Genomic DNA, 19,317 nt, shown 5'->3' with positions numbered 1-19,317 from the left:
ACCTTCTGAAGGTACCTATCCAAGGGCAGGTAATGACCTCTTACTGAGCTTCTGCTACTTGCCAGGAGAACACCTAAATTCGCTCATTTAATCCTCACAGCACTCTGGAGAGACAGAGATTATTAGCTTTATTTTATGGGTAAGAAAGATGAAAATCAGAAAGGAAGTGCTTACCCAAAGTAGCGCAGTTGGGAAGGGGCAGAGTCTGTGCTTGGATGACCCAGGTGTCTGTTCTGTGTGTGTTCGGCTCAGCAGCTGTGGCTGTGGCCCGCCTAGCCTGGTGCCCGAGCTTCATGGCTGTGCTGGGGGTCCGAACTTCTTATCTAAATACTATACTGGCCCTGGCTGGTGTGGCTCAGGGGATTGAGCTCCAGCCTGCAAACCAAAAGTTCACTGGTTTGATTTCTGGTCAGGGCACATGACTGGGTTGTGGGCCAGGTCCCCATTTGGGGGCTTGCAAGAGGCAACTGATTGATGTTTCTCTCACACATCGATGTTTCTCTCCTCTTTCTCCCTGCCTTCCCCTCTCTCTGAAAATAAATAAATAAAATGTTAAAAAAAATGCTACACTGGATGTCAGAAGGGCATTGGGTGGGGCCTGAAAGGAGACCCACTGCCCCAGCAGTCCAGTTCCACCATGGGCTAGATGCAAAGGAAGTCCTATTTCTGACTTACGTCTTGTCATCATAAATGAGATGTAGCTCTTTGCTGTCCCAGATAAACAAGGAGGAGAGAGGAGAGCACATAATCTCAACTGCTTTCTTTACCTAGTAGGTCATACATATACTTCAGTGATGAGTTTGGGATCCTCCTCCTCCAGGAAGCCTTCCCTGATCTACCCACCCACAGGCTGGGTCACAGACCTTCCTCTCTCATAGGCCTGGCTACACTTTGTGGTCATTGTTTTTCACACTAGATTTTCAGGACTGGGACCTCATGTGGGTCCCGTGCACCCTGTACAGCCTCTGCAGATCGAGATGAGTGTGTTTTTGAGGGATGTCTGAAGGAGGATGAGTCCTGACTCTACCTTTTCAACCGTTCCTTCCCTCTCTGCAGCCTTATTCGTGCCTTCCCCCTCTGGCTCTCCTTCTCTCCTCCAAGTGGAGGAGGAACCAGGTGCCATCTTTACCCAAGTCAGGCCTTCCTTGGGTCTCAGCCGAATGCCCTGGGTGGAGGCATGCGAGAGGTAACTGATGGAGGTTTCTCTCACCCGTCGATGTTTCTCCTCCTTTCTTTCTCCCCCTCCTTTCTCCTCTCTCTAGAAAATAAATACATAAAGGCTTTAAAAAAAGAAAAAGGAAAAAGAAAATTAAAGAAAAAAGTCAGGGCCCAGCACGGGCAGGCCGGCGCGGGAGCCGTGTCGGCAGAGACGGCAGAGACGCGGCCGCGGCTGTCTGGCGAATCACAAATCTCAAGGCTCGGTTGCTGTGGCAGCGCCACGCGGACCCGCTGTGCGGAGAAGTCCCGCCGGACTCCCGCCAAGAGGGAAGGGCCTCGCTGCTGGGGACTGGCCAGCGAGCACCATGGCCGTGAAGCGGTTCAGCGGGGCGCCCTTCGGGGTGCAGAGCCACAGGTGGGGCTGGGCTAGAGGACTGGAGGGAGAGAGGGCCCTCGAAGCAGGGCGGGAGCCTGCGGGAGGGGGGAGCTGTATGAGGGGGGCTGGACTTTCTCTGCCTCATATCTGCTGCGCTTCCCGGCCCAGAAGTCCGTTCATCACCGTTATTAAGTTATTTAAAACCATCTCAAAAGCACCTGTAAGGTGCCAGGCTCAGAGAGGTCGAGTAGCCTGGCCCACTGCAAGTCACTCAGCTTAAAAGTGCTGGGTAGGGTTTCAGCCCAGGTGTCTCTTTATTCATACGTACATGTGATACTGAGTTGTACGTATATGTATATTCATATCACATACATATGCACACCACCTATTTTATACTCATATATATGAATGATATAATTGATACAGGTGATATATGATTTGGGGGATATGTATATATAATCTCTCCCCCCAAAATCCGGAACTTATCTGTAAAAAATAGTGTATTTATTCTCACATTTAAACTTCAGTCACTTTCAAAGTACTCTTCGTTTGATGCTGTACACCTTGTGAGACATTTTTCCACTGCTCAAAACAGTTTTTGAACTTGTTGATTTTGACGCCTTTGAGTGCTTCTGCTGTTTTTTGTTTTACCTCACCCACATCAGCGAAATGCTTCCCTTTGAGGAATTTTCCATTGGGGAAACAATAGTTGCTTGGGGTAAGATCTGGTGAATAGGGAGGGTGGGCATGGGGGTCAATTCCGTTCTTGGCCAAGAACTGCTGAACACTCAGTGAGGTTTGGGCAGGTGTGCCTGTAATCACCCATCATGAAATGGACAAATACGTTGAGTCTTCAGAAAAATTCCACCTAAGTTGAACGCCGCCTCTCACAGCAACGCCAGCTGGTACACTGATATGGATGGGTTTCCTACAACACTTATTGATTGTACTACCCAGAGGCCACCACCTTCCAGAAGATGTTTCTGGGATTTTTTGGGGGTCCCCCCTCATATATCACCTACTGTGTAATCAGGCACAGTTGTAGCATCTGGGGAGACAACAATTAGCAAAACCTTGGACTGAGGGTTTGCATTTGTGTGGGGTAGGGAGTTTGGAATGGATAATAAACCAAAAAGAAAAATGTATACAATGTTGGGTAGTGATCAGGGCTAGAGGAAAAGAAAGCTGGGAGGAGGACCTGGTGAGTGCTGGAGGGTGGGGTGGGGTTGCACTGAGAAAACGGCTTTTGGGTAAAGGCTCCCAGCATAGGGGAGGGGACTGGGCAAGGGCGGTGTCCAGGGAGAGGTAACCGGGAAGGATGAAGACCCTGAGGTGGGGGCAGCTCTGCTCACCCTTCACAGGCTGATTCTAAAAGCGCCTTCCCTACCCCAGAACCGCTTGTGCCAGAGCTGGGGGCCAGGCCCCGGGCTGTCACTGGGTCTGTGTCCTTCCCCAGGTTTGATGTCTCTGCTATCCACCCCAACCAGAAGAAGATGAGCACCTTCACGGAGGTCCCCTACTCCAGGCTGTACTCAGTGGATATGGTGAGTGTGCCCAGCTGCCGACTCTCCCAGATGGTCAGGCCTCAGCCCTTGGAGTCCCCCAGCATGGTGGGCGAGCTGAGCCATGTAAGGGATGTGCCTTACACCTCTCTATGCCCCTAGTCCTCGGCATTGAGCCTGGTTCAGAGCTGGGACAGGGCTCTAGTGAAAACAGCATGAATTGGGGCCACAGAGACTGGGTTCCATTTGCATCTCTTGCGCTGACTGGCTGTGGGCTCTTGAGTGAGTTACTACTCCTCCCTGAAGTGGGAGGGGCCAAGGTGGCACCTTGGTGCCAGGCTCGGTGCTGCCAGTGGGCCCAGAGGCAGGTCACGCCCAGGTCAGGGTGGCAGCTGCGTGCGAGCTTGCCCTGTGGGTGGACTGAGTGCGTGCGGCTGCCTTAGCCCTGACTGTGCTCTGACTCAGTCCCACATAGGACCTGGGACCTATGGCTGCAAGAGCACCTGCTTCAGCAAGAAAAAGCTGAAGAAGGAGATGGGCACAGGCTGGGCCAAGGCCCAGGAAGCCACGAGGCTGACCCAGATGCCTCACTTCCAGTACTAGACCATCATGAAACAGAAGAGGCTGCAGGTGAGGTCCCTAGGCCGTGCCCCTCCCCATTCCGGGGGAGGCCTCAGTGTCCTCCAGGGCCCAGGTAGAGCTCACCCTTTAAGGAACACCATCATCCCCAGGCTCCTTCCTGTGTGGACATCCCCAAGTGTAAGGTTTTCACCTTCTCTCTTCTCTTGGGACAGAAGGAAAAGCTGGGGCCTGGCTCCTACAACTTCAAAGACTTCTTAGAACAGCTGCAGCAGAAACCGTGCAGCACCCGGGGGCTGCTCAGCTCTGGGGAGGCCCGCTTCCGAGGACCCACTGGGGTAGGTGCTCTCCTGAAAGGAGTGGGAGCCCTCCCACCCTCTGCTCTCCTCGAGCCCGAAGGCTGGGTGGGGCTGGAAGTGCCCCTCTCGTCCCCTTTCCTCCCCAGGCTTGGCCAGGCTCTCCCTGGGGTCCCCACAGCCCTCAGCTTCCCAGTGCCACGGCCTCAAGCCCACTGGCTGTCGTGTATTCCTGCGCCTGTCCCCCAACTAAACTGGAAGTTTCCCGCTGGCAGGGATGGGTCTGGTTCATCTCTGAGTCCCCAGCAGAGAGCCTGGCATACATTCGGAGCTCAGCAAACACATTCATCTTTATATCCAGACATCCAGCCAGAGAATCATGATGGAGCACCCACTGCGTGCCATGCACTGTTGTTGGTCCTGGGGACCCAGCAGTGATGAAGACAAGGTTCCTGCTCTCCTGGAGCTGGCATCCTGGTGCTAGAAACAGCAGAATAAAGAAGCAGGTCATATATGATCAAGCAGGAAACTTGAGACAGGAAAGGGGTCCGAGAGTGACAGAGGAGCAATTTATAGGGTGGTCAGGGATGGCCTCTGGGAGGAGGTGACATCTGAGCAAAACCTGCAGGACACAAGCAACTGAGATTCACAGTATCTGTGAGAGGGCATGCTGGGCAAGCAGGAACAGCAAAGACTAGGGCCTGAGTCAGACCAGCAGGCAGGAGGCAGTGTGGCCAGAGAGGGTGGGCAAGGAGGGAGAGAGCAGAGGAGGGAGGGCCGGCCATGAGGACCTTGCAGCAATGTGGGGGCTTCTGGTTTGATTCCAAGTGCTGTGTGAGTCAGTGCAGGGTTTTAACAGGAAGGGCTTGACTGATGTGCTCAGAGGGACACCCTGCTTCTGGGGGTGAGGGCTGGAGGCTGTAGTGGTCCAGATGGGAGGCGGTGGCCATGGGAGGTGGGGGTAGGCTGGGCCCACATGAACACCTCGTGTGTGTGTGTATGTAGGGGGCACTGAGTGGGGTTCAAGCTTAGTTAGGTCATGAGAGAGAAGGCAGGGATCCCACCACACCAGGTGAGTGCTGTGGTTCGCTGAGCGCCTCACCTCCCAGGCCCTCACGCCCTCTGTGCTGGGCACACTCGGCCCTCTCCCAGCTCCTCACCTGTGCCGCACTCTTGCAGCTAGAGCTCTGCGCCTGCTCTTCCCTGTTGTCAGAAATGCCCTTCTCCCTTGAGTAGCCTTTCACCTGAAGATTGCCCACTCAGCCCTCAGCTCTCAGCTCCAAGGTCTGACCTGAGCCCCACTGGGTGACATCTCCCTTTCCTGAGAGTCCCTGTTGTGGTCGCGTGTTTAGTGTCTCCCCCTCCCCACACTGGACATCAGCCCCTGAGGGTGGACCACGTCTGCCTAGTTACTGCAGAACTCTCAGGTCCTGGCAGTGCCTGGCACCCAGTCGGCACACTGTTATCTGTGGACGACCTGCAGGCATGCCTCCTGAGTACCAGGCTCTCCAAAACATTCTCCCTTTTTGCATTCGCTCCAGATGAGGCCCTGGAGGCTCAGACAGGATGAGCAGCTTGGCCCCAGGCTGCACAGCTGCGAGTGAGGAACGTGCAGGCCCCCACCCAGGGCCTCTCCCCGACACCTCACCACTGGGAAGCTTTCTCTGAGGCCTGGAAATTCCTTCTCCCCTTTTCCAGGGGACAATCACCTGCATCTTCAGGTTCAGACGCTGTAACTGCAACTCAGGGAGAGGGGCTGCCTGCAGGCATTTAAAAATGAGTCATCACCTTCAAGTCTGAAGAAGTCATAGCTGACCCCAAACAACCCTTACCATAAGTTAGACACTGTTCTAAGGACTTCAGTGTACTCATTAACTTAATCCTCACAATAACCCTGTGAACTAGGCACTGTCATTACCTCCACGCACTAGATGAGAAAACTGGAATACAGAAGGTTTTGGGAACTGCCCAGGGTGGCAGAGCTGCTAAGGGACAGAAGCAGGATTGAATGCAGGCATTCACGTCTAACACTGCACTGTACCTGTAGGCTCAGCTACTGTTCCTCAACTCACTGGGAAGGGCGGGGCCTAAAGGCAGAGCCCAGCCCAGCCGAGGGCAGAGGAGTTGAGGGAACATAATGGATACTGTGTGTTTCCTGCCTGTGTTCCCAGCTCCCAGCTCTGGGGCATCTGGGAGTGCTGGCTGAGCAGGGCGACACTGCCATGGTGGGTCCCTCCATTCCGGCTGTCTCTTCTCCCTGGTGGTGCCACTACCTTCTCCTGCAATGACCTTTCTGAGTCACTCTCACAGGCTCAGCCCCGGACAGTGGTTCAAGGCGGCATCGCTGCTGGGGGTGGGGGCAGGGTGGGGTGTGAGGGCAGTGCCTGGGGGAGCTCAGGTCCAACACCTGCTTTTCTTAGTCGTGGTCTTGCTGTGAGACCTGGGCTGGAACCCTGATGGCCTCTTCTGGTCTCTGGTCCCTACTGTTGCCCCCCCTCCCACCCCCCGCCACACTACAGCTCTATAAACATCACTTCCCAAAGCTGTGGGTGCCTGCCTTGGGGTCCCGTGACTCCTTCCCCAAGGAGGATGGGGTGTCAAACCCTGCAAAGGCAATGCCTTCTCCTCTGGTTTCTGAGCCCATCCCCCACTGGCACTGGGTGCTGCTGCGCCTCCCCCCCCCCCCGCGCACCCTCCCTTCTCTTGGCTTTGGGGACCCTGGGCTCTGCAGCCCTGAAGTTCCTCTGCCAGCTTCTCTCCATAACTCCTCTTCCCCAGCACCCCACCCCCTGGGAGAGCTCTTTCTCCCAGCCAGGCTCCATGCAGATGGTTCCAGATCCCCCGCCTGGGGTCCCTCAGCACCTCAAACTCTGCAGCCCCCACCCATCACATGCCAGCATCTCTTGTTTTTCCAGGGAATGGCTCCACCCAGCTGCCAGAGCCAGGAACCCAGCACACCTCGCTCCCCTGCAGTCGCTGGGGTCTGTGTTCTCAGCCTCCTCTCTCTCTCCTCCTCCTCTCATCCCTACTGCCTCTGCCCTGGCCCAGACCACTGCCTCCCCCCCAACCCAGGGGTGGACTCTGGATGGATTCGCTGGTCTGCTACATGGCCAGCACCTCCCGAAGCACCCACACACCTCAGAATCAGGTCTTACCCTGCCTCAGTGGGGCCTCTAGGGACCTTCCCACCCTCTTCCCCGCATACCTCTCCCAACTGACCTCACAGTAGTGTTCCAGCCTCCCTGCCTTTGCCCCTCTGCCTGGGGGAACTGCCCCTTCCCCACACCCATCTCCTGGGATCCTTCTCACTCTTCAAGGTCCAGCTAAAAAAATCTTTAAGTGCCAATTCCTCTATTCCCATGCACCCCTCCCCCCAGAATTAATCACTCCTCCTGCCTGGATCCCAAAGCTCTGACAGCATACTATTCTATTTAAAATCATGGGCTTTCTCCCTGGCTGGTACGACTCAGTGGCTTGAGTGCTGGCCTGTGAACCAAAAGATTGCTGGTTCGATTCCCAGTCAGGGCACATGCCTGGGTTGCTGGTCAGGTCCCTAGTTGGGGGTGCTCGACAGGCGACTGATTCTTTCCCTCTCTTCCCCCTCCCTTCCCCTATCTCTAAAAATAAATATGTAAAATATTTAAAAATAAAGTGAAATCACGGGGTTTCCCAAATGTGTTGCCACACCTCTGGACCTGGAAGGAAGGGTGAGGCTCTGCCAGCAGAGTGCCGGGCACTGGGCCCAGGAGCAGGGCAGAGGTTACTCTCACCCCTTTTACAGCAGTCACTTCTAATGCCTTCTCCCCACCACCCCCGCCTTGTGGCGCTCACTGCCCTCCTACCTCGGTGCTTACACGGTGCCTGGCAAACCGTAGGGGCTCGGAAAGATCCTGGGTTTTGGAGCTGGAACCCTCAAGCTGCCCCTTTCCGGAGGTGAGGCCTTGGAGCCAAGGATTGCCTCTTGGAGCCTCAGTTTCCCCATCTGTTAATTGTGGATGGCGCTGATTTGATCTCATCTGGTTGTCTTCAGGACCGAGATAGTAGGCTGGTGAAACAGCTAAAATATGAGGCCGGGGTCCAGCTTCCTACCTTGGGGCTTTTCTGTGGAACACACTGGAAACCCCCGGCTCTGGAAGAGGGCAACGTTCAGTTGTGTTCCTCTGAAGGCGAACAATTCGGACGCCCGCAGCGCCCTGACTCCCCCAACAGAGTCCCTGTCCCCTCCGCCCTGCCTGGTTTGGGGCTCTTCCTCCTAGAGGAGTCGAGGTGGGAAGAGCTGAGCGATCGTGGAGCGGGAGCGACCCCTGGTGACCAAAAGATGCAGAGTAGCAACAAATATCCTGCTGGTTCTCTGCCCAAGAACCCCCACCCACCTACACTGCAGCGTGCCTCTCCTCGCACTACCTACAAAGAACATATTTCCGACCTTGGCAATCAAAGTTCCAGAAGGTCATTCCAGCCTTCCAGTCATAATTCTCAGCCTTTCTCACCTCTTCCCGCCCCCTCCAAGACAGCTGCCCCACCATGGGCTGGGAACTGTGTAAGAGGCTTTATGGATACTTTAAAAATTTCATCCTCATTACCCTGGAAGAAAGTATTACTATCCCCATGTGACAAAGGTGAACCATGAGGCTCAGAAAGATTAAGTGGTCTGCTCAACATCACTCAGCTGGGAAGCAGCAGAGTCAGGATTCGAACCCAGGACTCCGGATCCTTCCTGGTCACATCAGTGTTCATGACACAGTGTGAGACCCTTTCATGCAAATGCAGGGCTATGACATGGGTGCAATGGATGGAATTTCAGAGGCCACCAAAGCAAGCAACTGTGTGAGGTGACAGGTGAAGGAAAGCTTCATTCCCAGGAGAGAAGATGTGCAGGATCAGAAGAATTTCCCAAGGGAGAGAAGGCAGGAAGGACATTTCGGGTAGCAGTGAAACAGCACCAGTAAGCACAGGCAGGGAGGCTGGCAGAGCGGCATGTGTCTGGGGACCCGCAAGGACCCACGTAGGCAACATGAGCTGACTGGGCAGAGGGCCCTGGTGAAGAGTCGGAGCGTGGGCCCGAAGGTCTGATCGGCGGCGGAGGCTCGCGGGACAGCAGTGCTGTGTGTTGGGAGGTGGCTGACCCCCAGGGTCCCTGAAAATCCTGTTCCCCTCTTGGGGGCGTGTCTTCCTCAGGGGCACTTAGCACGAAGAGTGGGACTGATGGCCTTCATGTTCCCCCTCCCCCCACAGAACTACTATCCAGGCCCTGGAAATTACGGCGAGAAGGGCAACCCATACACGAAGCTGGAGGAGAAGGCCTGGAACCGGTCTCATTCCGAGGACCTCCTGTGCAGGATGACCAACAAGCCACCCGCCTTGGCTCATCAGGTATCCCCCTCACCTGGCCAGGCCTGGCCAGGCCTGGCTGCCTTCCTACACAGTTCTGGGGATAGGCTCCTGGTGCAGATGGGGAAAGCAAGACCCCGAGGGGGCGATGCGCCTGCTTTAGCAGCCCTCCCGCAGGGACTGGCGTCTGTGCTCTGTTCCAGGGCAGCGGTCTGGCACCATGCACCTACACCCTCAAAAGCGGCATAGAGGCCTGCTTGGAACGATCCACGGGCACCCGCGGCCCCTATGAAATTTTCACTGGTGATCGAAGCAAGCCCCAGCCGTATGGACACTACTCCACGCAGGTGTGTGCCCGGGTGGGGCAGGAGCCGTTCCCCAGCAGGATGACAGGCCTCACCTCCACTGGGAGCACTGCTCTGCGTGCCAGGCACTGTGCAGGGCCCTCCTCACGTCCTGCACGTTTCTCCCTTGCAGCGTTAGAGGGGACGCTGAGGCTGGCCCACCACAGCTAAGGCCCAGGGCTGGGGTTTGAACGCCAGCATGTCTGTTTGACTTCACTGCCAGTTCTCACTCCTCTGCACTGGCGTGAACTCCAGGGGCAGTGCCGACAGCCACAGTGCGAGGATGGATGGGTGGCAGACTGGCCACACAGCCTGCAGGGACCTTGCCAGCTCAGGTCTGGGTGTCCTGCTGTCCGGGACACACTTCCAGACATCACAGACTCCACGGAGCTGGCTGGGTTAGTGGCACACTACTAACAAGGCAGGGAACTGCAGGGCCAGGAGGGGAAACTGAGGTGGAATTTTAGCTCCATCCTCCCTTTCCTGTACCTAGGAAGTTCCTGTTGTGTAACTGGTACCACCCCATGCTTTGTCTTCTGCTCATAGCAGCTGGACTTAAGCATTTGTGTGATCACCTAGTTTTGTCTCTGCTATGCATTCGCTCAGTGTGTACATTTAGGCCAGGCAGTAGTCTGGGTGCAGGGGAGACTTGCCCCTCTGGCATTTACATTCTCATGGAAATAGAAACACAGTCCTGAGTAAAACACCGTGTAGCATGCTGCCAGGTGGTGAGTGCTGTGGTGAAGGGCGTCAGGAGTGCTCGTTGGTAAACAGCCGTTGAACTGAGCCTTCCACCTGGTGCCGGCTCCTCGGGCCTTTCCCTGACCGGCTACTGGGGTGCGCCTGCCCAGCGCAGCAGGGACCTCGGGACCTTCCTCAGGCCTGGTAGCCGGTGTCCATTCTGGATGCAGTACATTCAGAATGAATTCTGAATGAATTTTTTATTATCTAAAAAATAATGGACTTTATTTCTAGTTTAGGTTCACGGCAAAACTGAGAGGAAAGTACCGAGTTCCCGTGTGCGTTCTGTCCCCCTTACACGCACATCCCCTCCCCTGCGGGCGCCTCGCCCCAGAGTGGAGTGCTGGTTATAATCCATGCAGCCACACTGATGCGCCCTCACCGAAGTCCACAGTTTACACAGGCGCCACTTTCTGTGGTGTTCGTTTATTCTGTGGGTTTGGACAAATGTACCCACCACTGTAGTGTCACACAGGGTAGTTTCACTGCCCTGAAAGTCCTCTGTGTTCCCCCATCACCCTGGCTTTTAAATATCTGGACTACTACACCTGCGTAGAGCTGTGCCCAGCTCAGTAAGTGTTCCTCACAGGAGTGAAGGAAAGAAGGACTGGATAAACTCCAGCTGGATTGCAGGGTGGGTGGGGCACGTGGCGGTGGGAGGGGGTGGGGCTAGGGGCTCAGCCAGACTGAGCCCAGCCCCGGGCTGGGGGATGCTTCTCCGTCTTCCCCGGGGGTGGGGCTGGCCATAGCAGGTCCTCAGGCAGGGTGGCAGTGATGGCTCCTTGTGTGGCCACCCGCTTTCCTCCGACTGCTGGTGAGCGTCCAGAGAGGGGAGCGTGGATTGTCTTGGCATAACAGATACCCTTTCCCCGCTCTGTTTCACAGAAAAAAAAGCCCAGGGAACTGGTGGATTTTAAGAGCTTCGTGGAAGAACTTAATTCCCCTCACTATAAGAAGCGTGGGGTGTTTTCGAAGCTTTCCCGCTACCCGACAACCCCTACAGAGAAGATTTACTGGTGCACCCTCAGCCAGTGTCCTGGAAGACTAGTCAGTGTCCCTGCCAGGGCCTGCCTGCCTTCCTCTCTGGGAGGGTGCCGCTCCCGCAGGGCTGGGGTGGGGTGGGCTGGCTGTCTCACGGGGAAGCTCAGGCTCGGTGTCGGACCCACCCGGTCCCAGCCTTGCACTCACAGTCCTGCTGGCTGCAGCCCTCTCCCTCTCCCAGCCTTGGTTTTCACACTTGATCTAACCGGGACCAGACCACAGTGAGCTTTAAACGAGGTCAAGGACTGGCGCCCACAGTGAGGAGCCTGGTACCCAAAAGGACCTGGCTGGCACTGATCTCTACCTTGTCCCTCAGAAAATGAGGGGGACCCTGGGCCAGGGCAGAGCGTGAACGAGGGCTGCACATCTGCCCCGGCCGAGGGAGTGTCAGGCTCCGGATCTGTTGTCCTCGGAGTAGACCCCTGACCGTAGCTGAGTATCACCCCTCCCCACCCTGCAGGGTCTGCCCCCTTGGAGAGAACTGCTGAGGGCTTGGGAAGGAGTGGGGCCTGGGGAAGGAAAAAGGGTACCAGTGTTTTCTGAATGCCTGCTCTGGGCCAGGCACCTTCTGGGGCTTTCCCCCATGGAGCCATTACCATTTGCACTTCACAAAAGGAAATGCCCCCAGAGATAGGAAGGGATCTGCCCAGGCTCCCCCAGCGATGGTGTGAAGGGGCAGATGGGAGCCCCACTCGTCTAGCTCCGGAGTCTGAGTGGCTTCTCTCCCCAGACTGGGTCTGGGCATCTCTCTGGACTCTGCTAGGCCTGGAGGCCCTTGGGAACCTGGAAAGAGGTGTCAGACTAGTGGCCAGGGGTTTGCACGGGCATCATGGCTCACGAGGGCACCAGAGGACCCTGCAGCCTTGGAGGGTGGGCTCCTGGTGTGTTGGGAGGTGGCTGTGTACCTTCCAGGGTCCTTGGCCGGAGGCCCAGGGAGCCCTCACCTGCCCTGCCCCAGCTGACCACTGCCAGACCTCCCGGCTCTCAGTCTTCATTCCCTACCCCTAGGGTCCCAGTATGTGGATGCCTCCGGAGAAGAAGTACATACACACCAACCAGCCACCATTCCTGCTGTCCTCTAAGCGGACAGGCTTGCGGGTCTACCAGATGCTCCTGGGAAGCTGGGTGAGTGGGTCTCTGTGGGGCTATGAGCATTCCCGAACCCTTCTTGCCCCTGGGAACTGAGGCTCTGAATGAGCGGATTCCCCCTCTTTTCTCTGCTATTGCAGGGACCAAATGTTGAGAACTACTGTGCTACATCACCCAGGAACCAACTCATTCCCTTACTTTTTCCCTGGAATGTCTTCCCCTCCCTCCATTCTCTCTGTGAATTTGTCTTGAGGCCTCAGGGGCAGCTCGTGGAGTTGGCCTATTTCTCATGCCCAGTTGGGCAAGGAGCCCCAGTGTTCCCTTCTTCTCCCCCTCCCCAGAGGCAGCCAGCCCCACCACCTGTGGGATGTAATCTCCCTGTCCTGCCTGGCTCTGAACCACTGTACCTTTTTAAGGCCTCTCCTAGGAACATCTGGGCTGTAGCTTATTTGCTTTCTCATTTCACTCCCGCTCCCCCACCCCCAAGCCCCATTCCCACTCCTCTGAGGAGAGAGCAGCGTTCCTCCCACCTCCCCTCCCCACCTCCGCACGTCCCTGAGCAATGGCTTCACCCCCAGCATGCCCACAGCCTCCCCCACCTCTGCCCTACCTGATTCTCATGAGGACCAGCGGGTCAGTCCCCTGAATCCTTCCTTTCCTCACCTCCAGCCTGCATCTCCTGTTCAGAAAAGAGTCAAACGACCGTGCCATTGTCCCAGGGCTGGCCAAAGTGGGAGGGGCTGAAGTGAAGTCTGGTTTCCAGAGTCCCAGCTCTGCCTGTGCCCAGTTTGGGGAGCCCTCTGCCTGCCCACCCGGCTGGGAGCCTGCTCCCCCATGAAACAGGCCTTTTCATTGTTGGCTGCAAGTTCAGCTTCACAGGGGACTAGTGTTTGGCTCCTAACATCTCCCAGCTCACCCTTGGCACTACTTCTCTGCAGAAGGCCGGGTCCCTGTCCTGACATTCTCCTGCCCTCACTAGTCACCCTGGGCAGGTTGCATCTCCTCTCTGACCCTCTGTTGGTGCCTCCTGTGTCTGCGGCCAACCCAGGTGTCTGGGTGCAATGTTGTGCTGGTTTCCTAGGGCTGCCATAACAAAGTGCAAGATGGTTTAAAACAGCAGGAGTTTATCCTCTCAGTCTTGGAGGCTGGAAGTCTGAACCCCAGTTGTCAGCAGGGCTGTGCTCCCTCCGAAACCTGCTGGGGAGAATCCTCCCTGGCCTCTTCCTAGCTGTGGTGGCCAGCAGTCCTTGGAATTCCTTGGCTTGCAAATGCATCCCTCCTGTCTCCGCCTCCATGTTGTACGGCCATCTTGCTCCTGGCTTTTCTTGTAAAAGGACCCCAGTCACCCTGGATTAAGGGCCCGCACTACTCCAGTACAACTTCACCTTAACTAATTGCATCTGCAACTACAGTATTTCCAAATAAGGTCCCACTCTGGCATACTGGGGGTTAGGACTTCCACGTATCTTTTGGGGGGGACACAGTTCAACCCATAACAGATGGAGTAGAGATGCACCTGGGGGAGGGGAGGAGGCCTGAGATCAAGTGTCAGGGCCAGGTGTCCAGCCGGCTAACATCCTGCCTTCCTGCCTCCTGTCCCTGGTGCAGAACCCTGTGGGTGTGGGCCGCTACTTCAACACCTGGCCGGTGGAGACGAAGGACCAAAGGCAGCGATATCGGTCCTTGTTCTTGGGAGGATCCAAGCGCTACCTCTCAGACCTGAACTGGGACAAGTTCATGCAGTGAGTGCCACTGGAGCTTCAGCAGAGGGGCCAGGGGCGGAAGGGCTCACTCTGGGGTGGGCGGGGTCCTCCCCCACCTTGTGCTTGGTTCCCATGGGAACATAGCTGATGCCCCTAGTGCCAGGCAAATAGCTGTGGCAGTGGAGAGAGTTCAGAGCCTGGCTCTGCCCTTTCCTGGCTGTGTGAGGTGGGGCATGTCGCTTAACCTCTCTGAGCGTCATTTCCCTCAACTGTCAAATGAGCAGAGGACTGTGGAGAGTGAAGTGAGACACTCTGTCTAAAGCAGTGGTGAGGAGAAGGGTGGCATCACCACTAACTCCTCCTCTCACCGCCCACATGTTCTGGGCTCTGCCTTGCAGGGCTTCACCCCATGGAATCTCCGTTTCTCGGTGTTTACAATGGGGCTGGTAAAAAGCATTAGAGGAAGTTTTGTGAAGCCAAAAGAAAAAGTGCATGAAATACCATGGCTAGCTGTGAAACAAGTCACAAATGTTAGCAGCTGCCACGTTTCATGGACCCGAGCGGCCGTCGGTTGCCGTGTGTTCTCGGTTTCAGAAATGGGAAAGCGAGAGTGAGCGTGCACCTCAGCGCTGATCACTTGTTGGAAACCCTGGTGAGGGCATGAGGACCAGGCTCTGGGGCTCAGAGCGCTCAGGGAAAACCAGCTTTTAAGTGTTTATTTTTATCGAAATAGTCCTGTGTCTTCCTCTTTGATCTATTCCCTGAGTAGGTGGCTTCCATAGAAAAGGTAATTGGGGGTAACATTTTTGATAGGCTGCATTCCTGAAAATTTTTTTTCTTACCTGTGCAACTAGTCAATAGTTTGGTTGGAAATACAATTTTAGGTTGGAAATGATTATCCCTCAGGATTTTGAAGGCTTTGCTCCCTTGCCTTTGAGTTCCAAGCGTGGTGGCTAGAACCAGGCGGTTCTGATGGAAAAGCTCTGGAGGTCGTCGGTTTGGCCTCGCACCCAGTGCAGGGTCCCCCGGGAAGCACAGCCAGCAGCTACCTGTTCATCGCTGTGGGTGCTCTTCAGGGATGGGGGGCGGCGCACTCTTTTCCAAGGGAACAGTTCCATTTTCTTTTCTTTTTTTTATGTCTTTTTAAAGGGAAAGGCTTACACCTTTTACTAAGGGGAAGTGCCCTCCAACTGTGGATTACAATTCAGATCCTACTCCTTAAAGCCACGCATGAAGGACAGCCGGCGGTGGCCAGAGGGCCCAAAGGACTGCAGAAAAACCTGGGGACGGGAGAGCAGAAGAGGGAATGGAGGGGTCTTGGAGAAAGGACACACGGGAACGCATGGGAGGAAGAGAGGTGTGGGGATGTGGCGGGATCACTTTTACTGGAGTCATCTACCTGGAGGTTGTGGTGTCTGCTGGAACACCTGGAGCCAGATACCTTTTGCTACGAGAGAGAGCAGTTATTCTGAGAATTCAAGTTGGCCAGTGACATAAACACGGGAGCCAGACAGCAGATGGACCAAAAGGGTGAAACATGGTGGACACTTTTGGGACCCTTCCAATCTAAGGTCAAAGTCCTTGGCTCCCTGTTCATTAAAATCCAAAAAGAGGCGAGAGAGTGTGAAGTCTGTCATGAGGCAGCTCAAGGTCCCCTCCAGGAGTATTCCGTCTCCACCCCAGGATGCTTCTGGAAGCTCGGCAGGTCCTCCGGCGATAAGGACCCTTGCTGGTCTGTAAGCAATATGCAGCCATTGGAATGGTACCTGCCTCCCCCAGAGTCACGCCTTGTAAGCACACCCGTCTAGGGCAAAGGTGGGCTGTGGGCAGTGGCTGCAGTGTCTTGAGCTGTTTTTCTGTTGGTGAGAGGTTGGCTGGGAGGATAGGAGATCACTGTCCCTAGAGAAGGGAGACTAGGACGCCATAGCCTCAGCCATAAACCCACATGATGATTGAAAAGTACTCCAGATGCTTCCTCCAGAGCCTGAGTGTGTTACAAAAAGCAGTTTCTTTTTCACTCATGGAAAAATGACTGTTTTGAAAGAAGTAACACTGTCTTTATTCATAGACAACATGAATCTGTGTAAAAATCATACTAAAACCTCAAAGAAAATTTTAAAAAGCCCATAAGCCAAACTAGACACAAATTAGATTTAGTAAGTCAGCTTATTTAGTAAGGTTTTAGGAAGCTCAACATACCAAAATCAACTATTTCTATGTACTAGCAATAAATAATCAAAAATTGAAAATGCCCTTTAAAATCACATCAAAACTGTGCAATACTCAGGTTTAAATTTGGCAAAAATTATACAAGCTCTGTATGCTGAAGACTACAAAACACTGATGGGAGAAATCAAGGCCCCAAATAAGGGAGAGACATGCTGTGTTCGTGGGTCAGAGACCCCGTGTTGATGAGACGGATTCAAAGCAATCCCAGTCACAGTTTCAAGTTGACCAGTGTATCCTGAAACTTACAGGGAAGAACGGAGGCCAGGAAATAGCCAAAACAAATTTTAGAAAGAGGAACGGAGTTGCAGAATTAACATTACCTGAGTCTGCAGTGTGGAATGGGTGTTTAGGTGGACAGGTGAAAGGAATAGAACTTGGAGAGCCCAGAAACACACACACACACACACACACACACACACACACACACACACGCACGCGTGCGCGGACAACTGATGCTGAACAATGATGCAAAGACAACCCAGTGTAAAAAGAGTGGCGTTTTCTACAAACGGTGCTAGAACTATTGGATGTTGACATGCAAAAAATAAAAAGAACCATGACCAATCAGACTTGCATCATGCACAAAGGTTAACTCAACCTGGACCATAGACCTAAGTGTAAAATCTAAACTATAAAACTTCTGGAAAAAAACATAAGAGAAAATATTTGAATTTGGAGTTAGGCAAATATTTCTTAGATACCAATGTAACTACTTATCCAAATGTTTAACTAGTTAACAATTTGTTCAATTGGATTTCATTAAAATGAAACACTCAGGGGAGAATGGGTAGGCTTTACAGGAACAAATTTAAAGGACACATGGACAAAAACCAGGGGGAGACTGGTAATGGGAGGGAAGAGGGATGAGTGGGTGGGCTGGAATGGGAGTAAAAGGAGAAAACTGTACTTGAACAATGATTAAAATAAAATAAAATAGAAAAAAGCAAAAAAGAGAGAAACACTTGTTCTTTTAAAAACACTCTTAAAAAAGAATGGAAAGACTAGCAACAGATAATATTTGCCAATCATAGAGCTGATAAAGGACTTATATCCAGAATTCAGTCACCAAGAAAATGCAGATTAAAACCACAATGAGATACCACGGCCCACCTGTTAGGATGGCTGAAATCAAAGCGCCTGGCCACACCCAGCGTTGGTGCGGTTGCTGGGATGGCCTGCTCACACTCTGCAGGGGGGAATGCAAGACACTACAACCCCTTTGGAAAACAGTTTGGCGAGATACAAAGTTAACCACACGCCTACCAGATGATCCAGCCACTCCCCTCCTGGGTATCTCCCCAAGAAAGGAAGGCACTTGTCCATTCAAAGACTGTACAGCAATGGTCCAGCCGCTTTATTCCTAATCGCTCCAAAGTGGAAATGCCCCAAATGTCCATCAACAGGCGAATGCAGAAGTATTCGTGGTTTATCCATACATGTGTCAACACTGAGCAAACTGCACACTTACAATACGTGCAGTTGACTACATGTTCATTATACCTTGATAAATTGTTACAGTTTGGAAGACATTAAGGAAAAATGTGATGGAGGATCCTAGAAAGGACTCCAGAAAGAAAAGGAACACCAGTGTTAAAACTGGTGAAATTCAAATAAAGGCTGTGGTTAAATTAACACCAGGCCAGTGTTAATGTCTTGGTTTGACCACTTCCCTGTGGTTTTGCAGCAGATGCTACTATTAGGGACGCTGGTAAGGGGATAGGAAATCAGTACCATCGTCCTAACTTTTCTGTGAGTCTAAATTAATTCAAAATAAAGGGTAAAAAATATGCAATAAAAATGTTAGACCTCTTTTACCTCACAGAAGAAGTACATTTTTCAAATATATTAGCTGTCATATTACCGACAGTTACCGTCACCATAAAGCCGGCAAATTTGGAGTGCTTGCCTTTTGTAAGACACACCTATGAGACAGCTTTAAATGAGGCAGTTTTTTAAGTACTTGGCCAGGAGGCACCAACAACCTTCTGCTACAGAAGCTGTGCATGCGGAGAAGGGACAGCCACCTACTGGAATGCAGCGAAAGGTTCTCTGGCCGCCCGGGAAGGCTTCCTCCCACCGTGTCCAGAGCTGGCGCGCCTGCCTCCGCTGGCCCGGCTAGGGCTCTCTGAGCACCGCGGTGCTGCAGGACTGGGTGCGCCTGCATCCCTGTCTCACTCCTGAATCGCTTCCACGTGGTCTTCTGGCAAGTCACCTGGCCTTCCTGGAGCTTCACCTTCCTTATTTGTAAAGTGGAGATAGAAATGGACCTGCTTTTGTGACAGGATGGAGAGGATTAAATGGGACATTGCGTGTTGTGTGCGATTCAGATGTAAAGTGGGATCAAAGGCTTAAACTATGAAATCTGTTTTAAGAAACATTGTAGATGTCTCCCTCCCTCTTTATGGAGAATTCACAAAACCCAGATTTGTGAAACTGAACAATTGGAAAAGGAGTTTCCTAAAAGGGTCCTCTCGCCCTGGCTGGCGTAGCTCAGTGGATTGAGCGCGGGCTGGGAACCAAAGTGTCCCAGGTTCGATTCCCAGTCAGGGTACATGCCTAGGTTGCAGGCCATGACCCCCAGCAACCTCACATTGATGTTTCTCTCTCTCTCTCTCGTTCTCCCTCTCTTCCCTCTCTAAAAAGAAATAAATAAAATCTTTAAAAAAAAATAAATAAAAGGGTCCTCTCAAATGACTTTAGGAAGGAACACCCTCATCACAGACATTTTAGGAAAGTGTCTACCGTGTGTATCTGTGCATTTGCACACGACTTTATTGCACTGAACTCAACTCTTCTCTCTGCTCATTTAATTCTAACAGCCCTCCAACAGTTGGGGGGAGCTAAATTGCCCTACCAAGTAGTCCCAAATACAGGGTCCAACAGAAGTAAAGCCTGTTGAATGTGGTTGGTAGGGTAATGAGTGTAATA

At 53.4% G+C, this 19,317-nt stretch overlaps 1 protein-coding gene across 1 annotated transcript; it reads left to right on the top strand.

Annotated features, from left to right (window-relative positions):
- The first annotated feature begins 1,523 nt into the window (after positions 1–1,523).
- LEXM (lymphocyte expansion molecule) lies at positions 1,524–16,000 on the top strand. Its single transcript, XM_045858110.1, is given in 10 exon segments — positions 1,524–1,573; positions 2,991–3,078; positions 3,502–3,666; positions 3,831–3,953; positions 9,147–9,284; positions 9,446–9,589; positions 11,213–11,380; positions 12,377–12,493; positions 14,066–14,199; positions 15,310–16,000. Coding segments are annotated over 10 exon segments (1,200 nt in total). The 3' UTR covers positions 15,383–16,000.
- The last annotated feature ends 3,317 nt before the right edge of the window (positions 16,001–19,317 follow it).

The sequence above is a fragment of the Phyllostomus hastatus genome, unplaced genomic scaffold (assembly GCF_019186645.2).
Source record: "Phyllostomus hastatus isolate PE091 unplaced genomic scaffold, TTU_PhHast_1.1 phas_contig_147, whole genome shotgun sequence".
Taxonomy (NCBI): Eukaryota; Metazoa; Chordata; class Mammalia; order Chiroptera; family Phyllostomidae; genus Phyllostomus; species Phyllostomus hastatus.
This window is presented reverse-complemented; position numbering and strand designations above follow the sequence as displayed.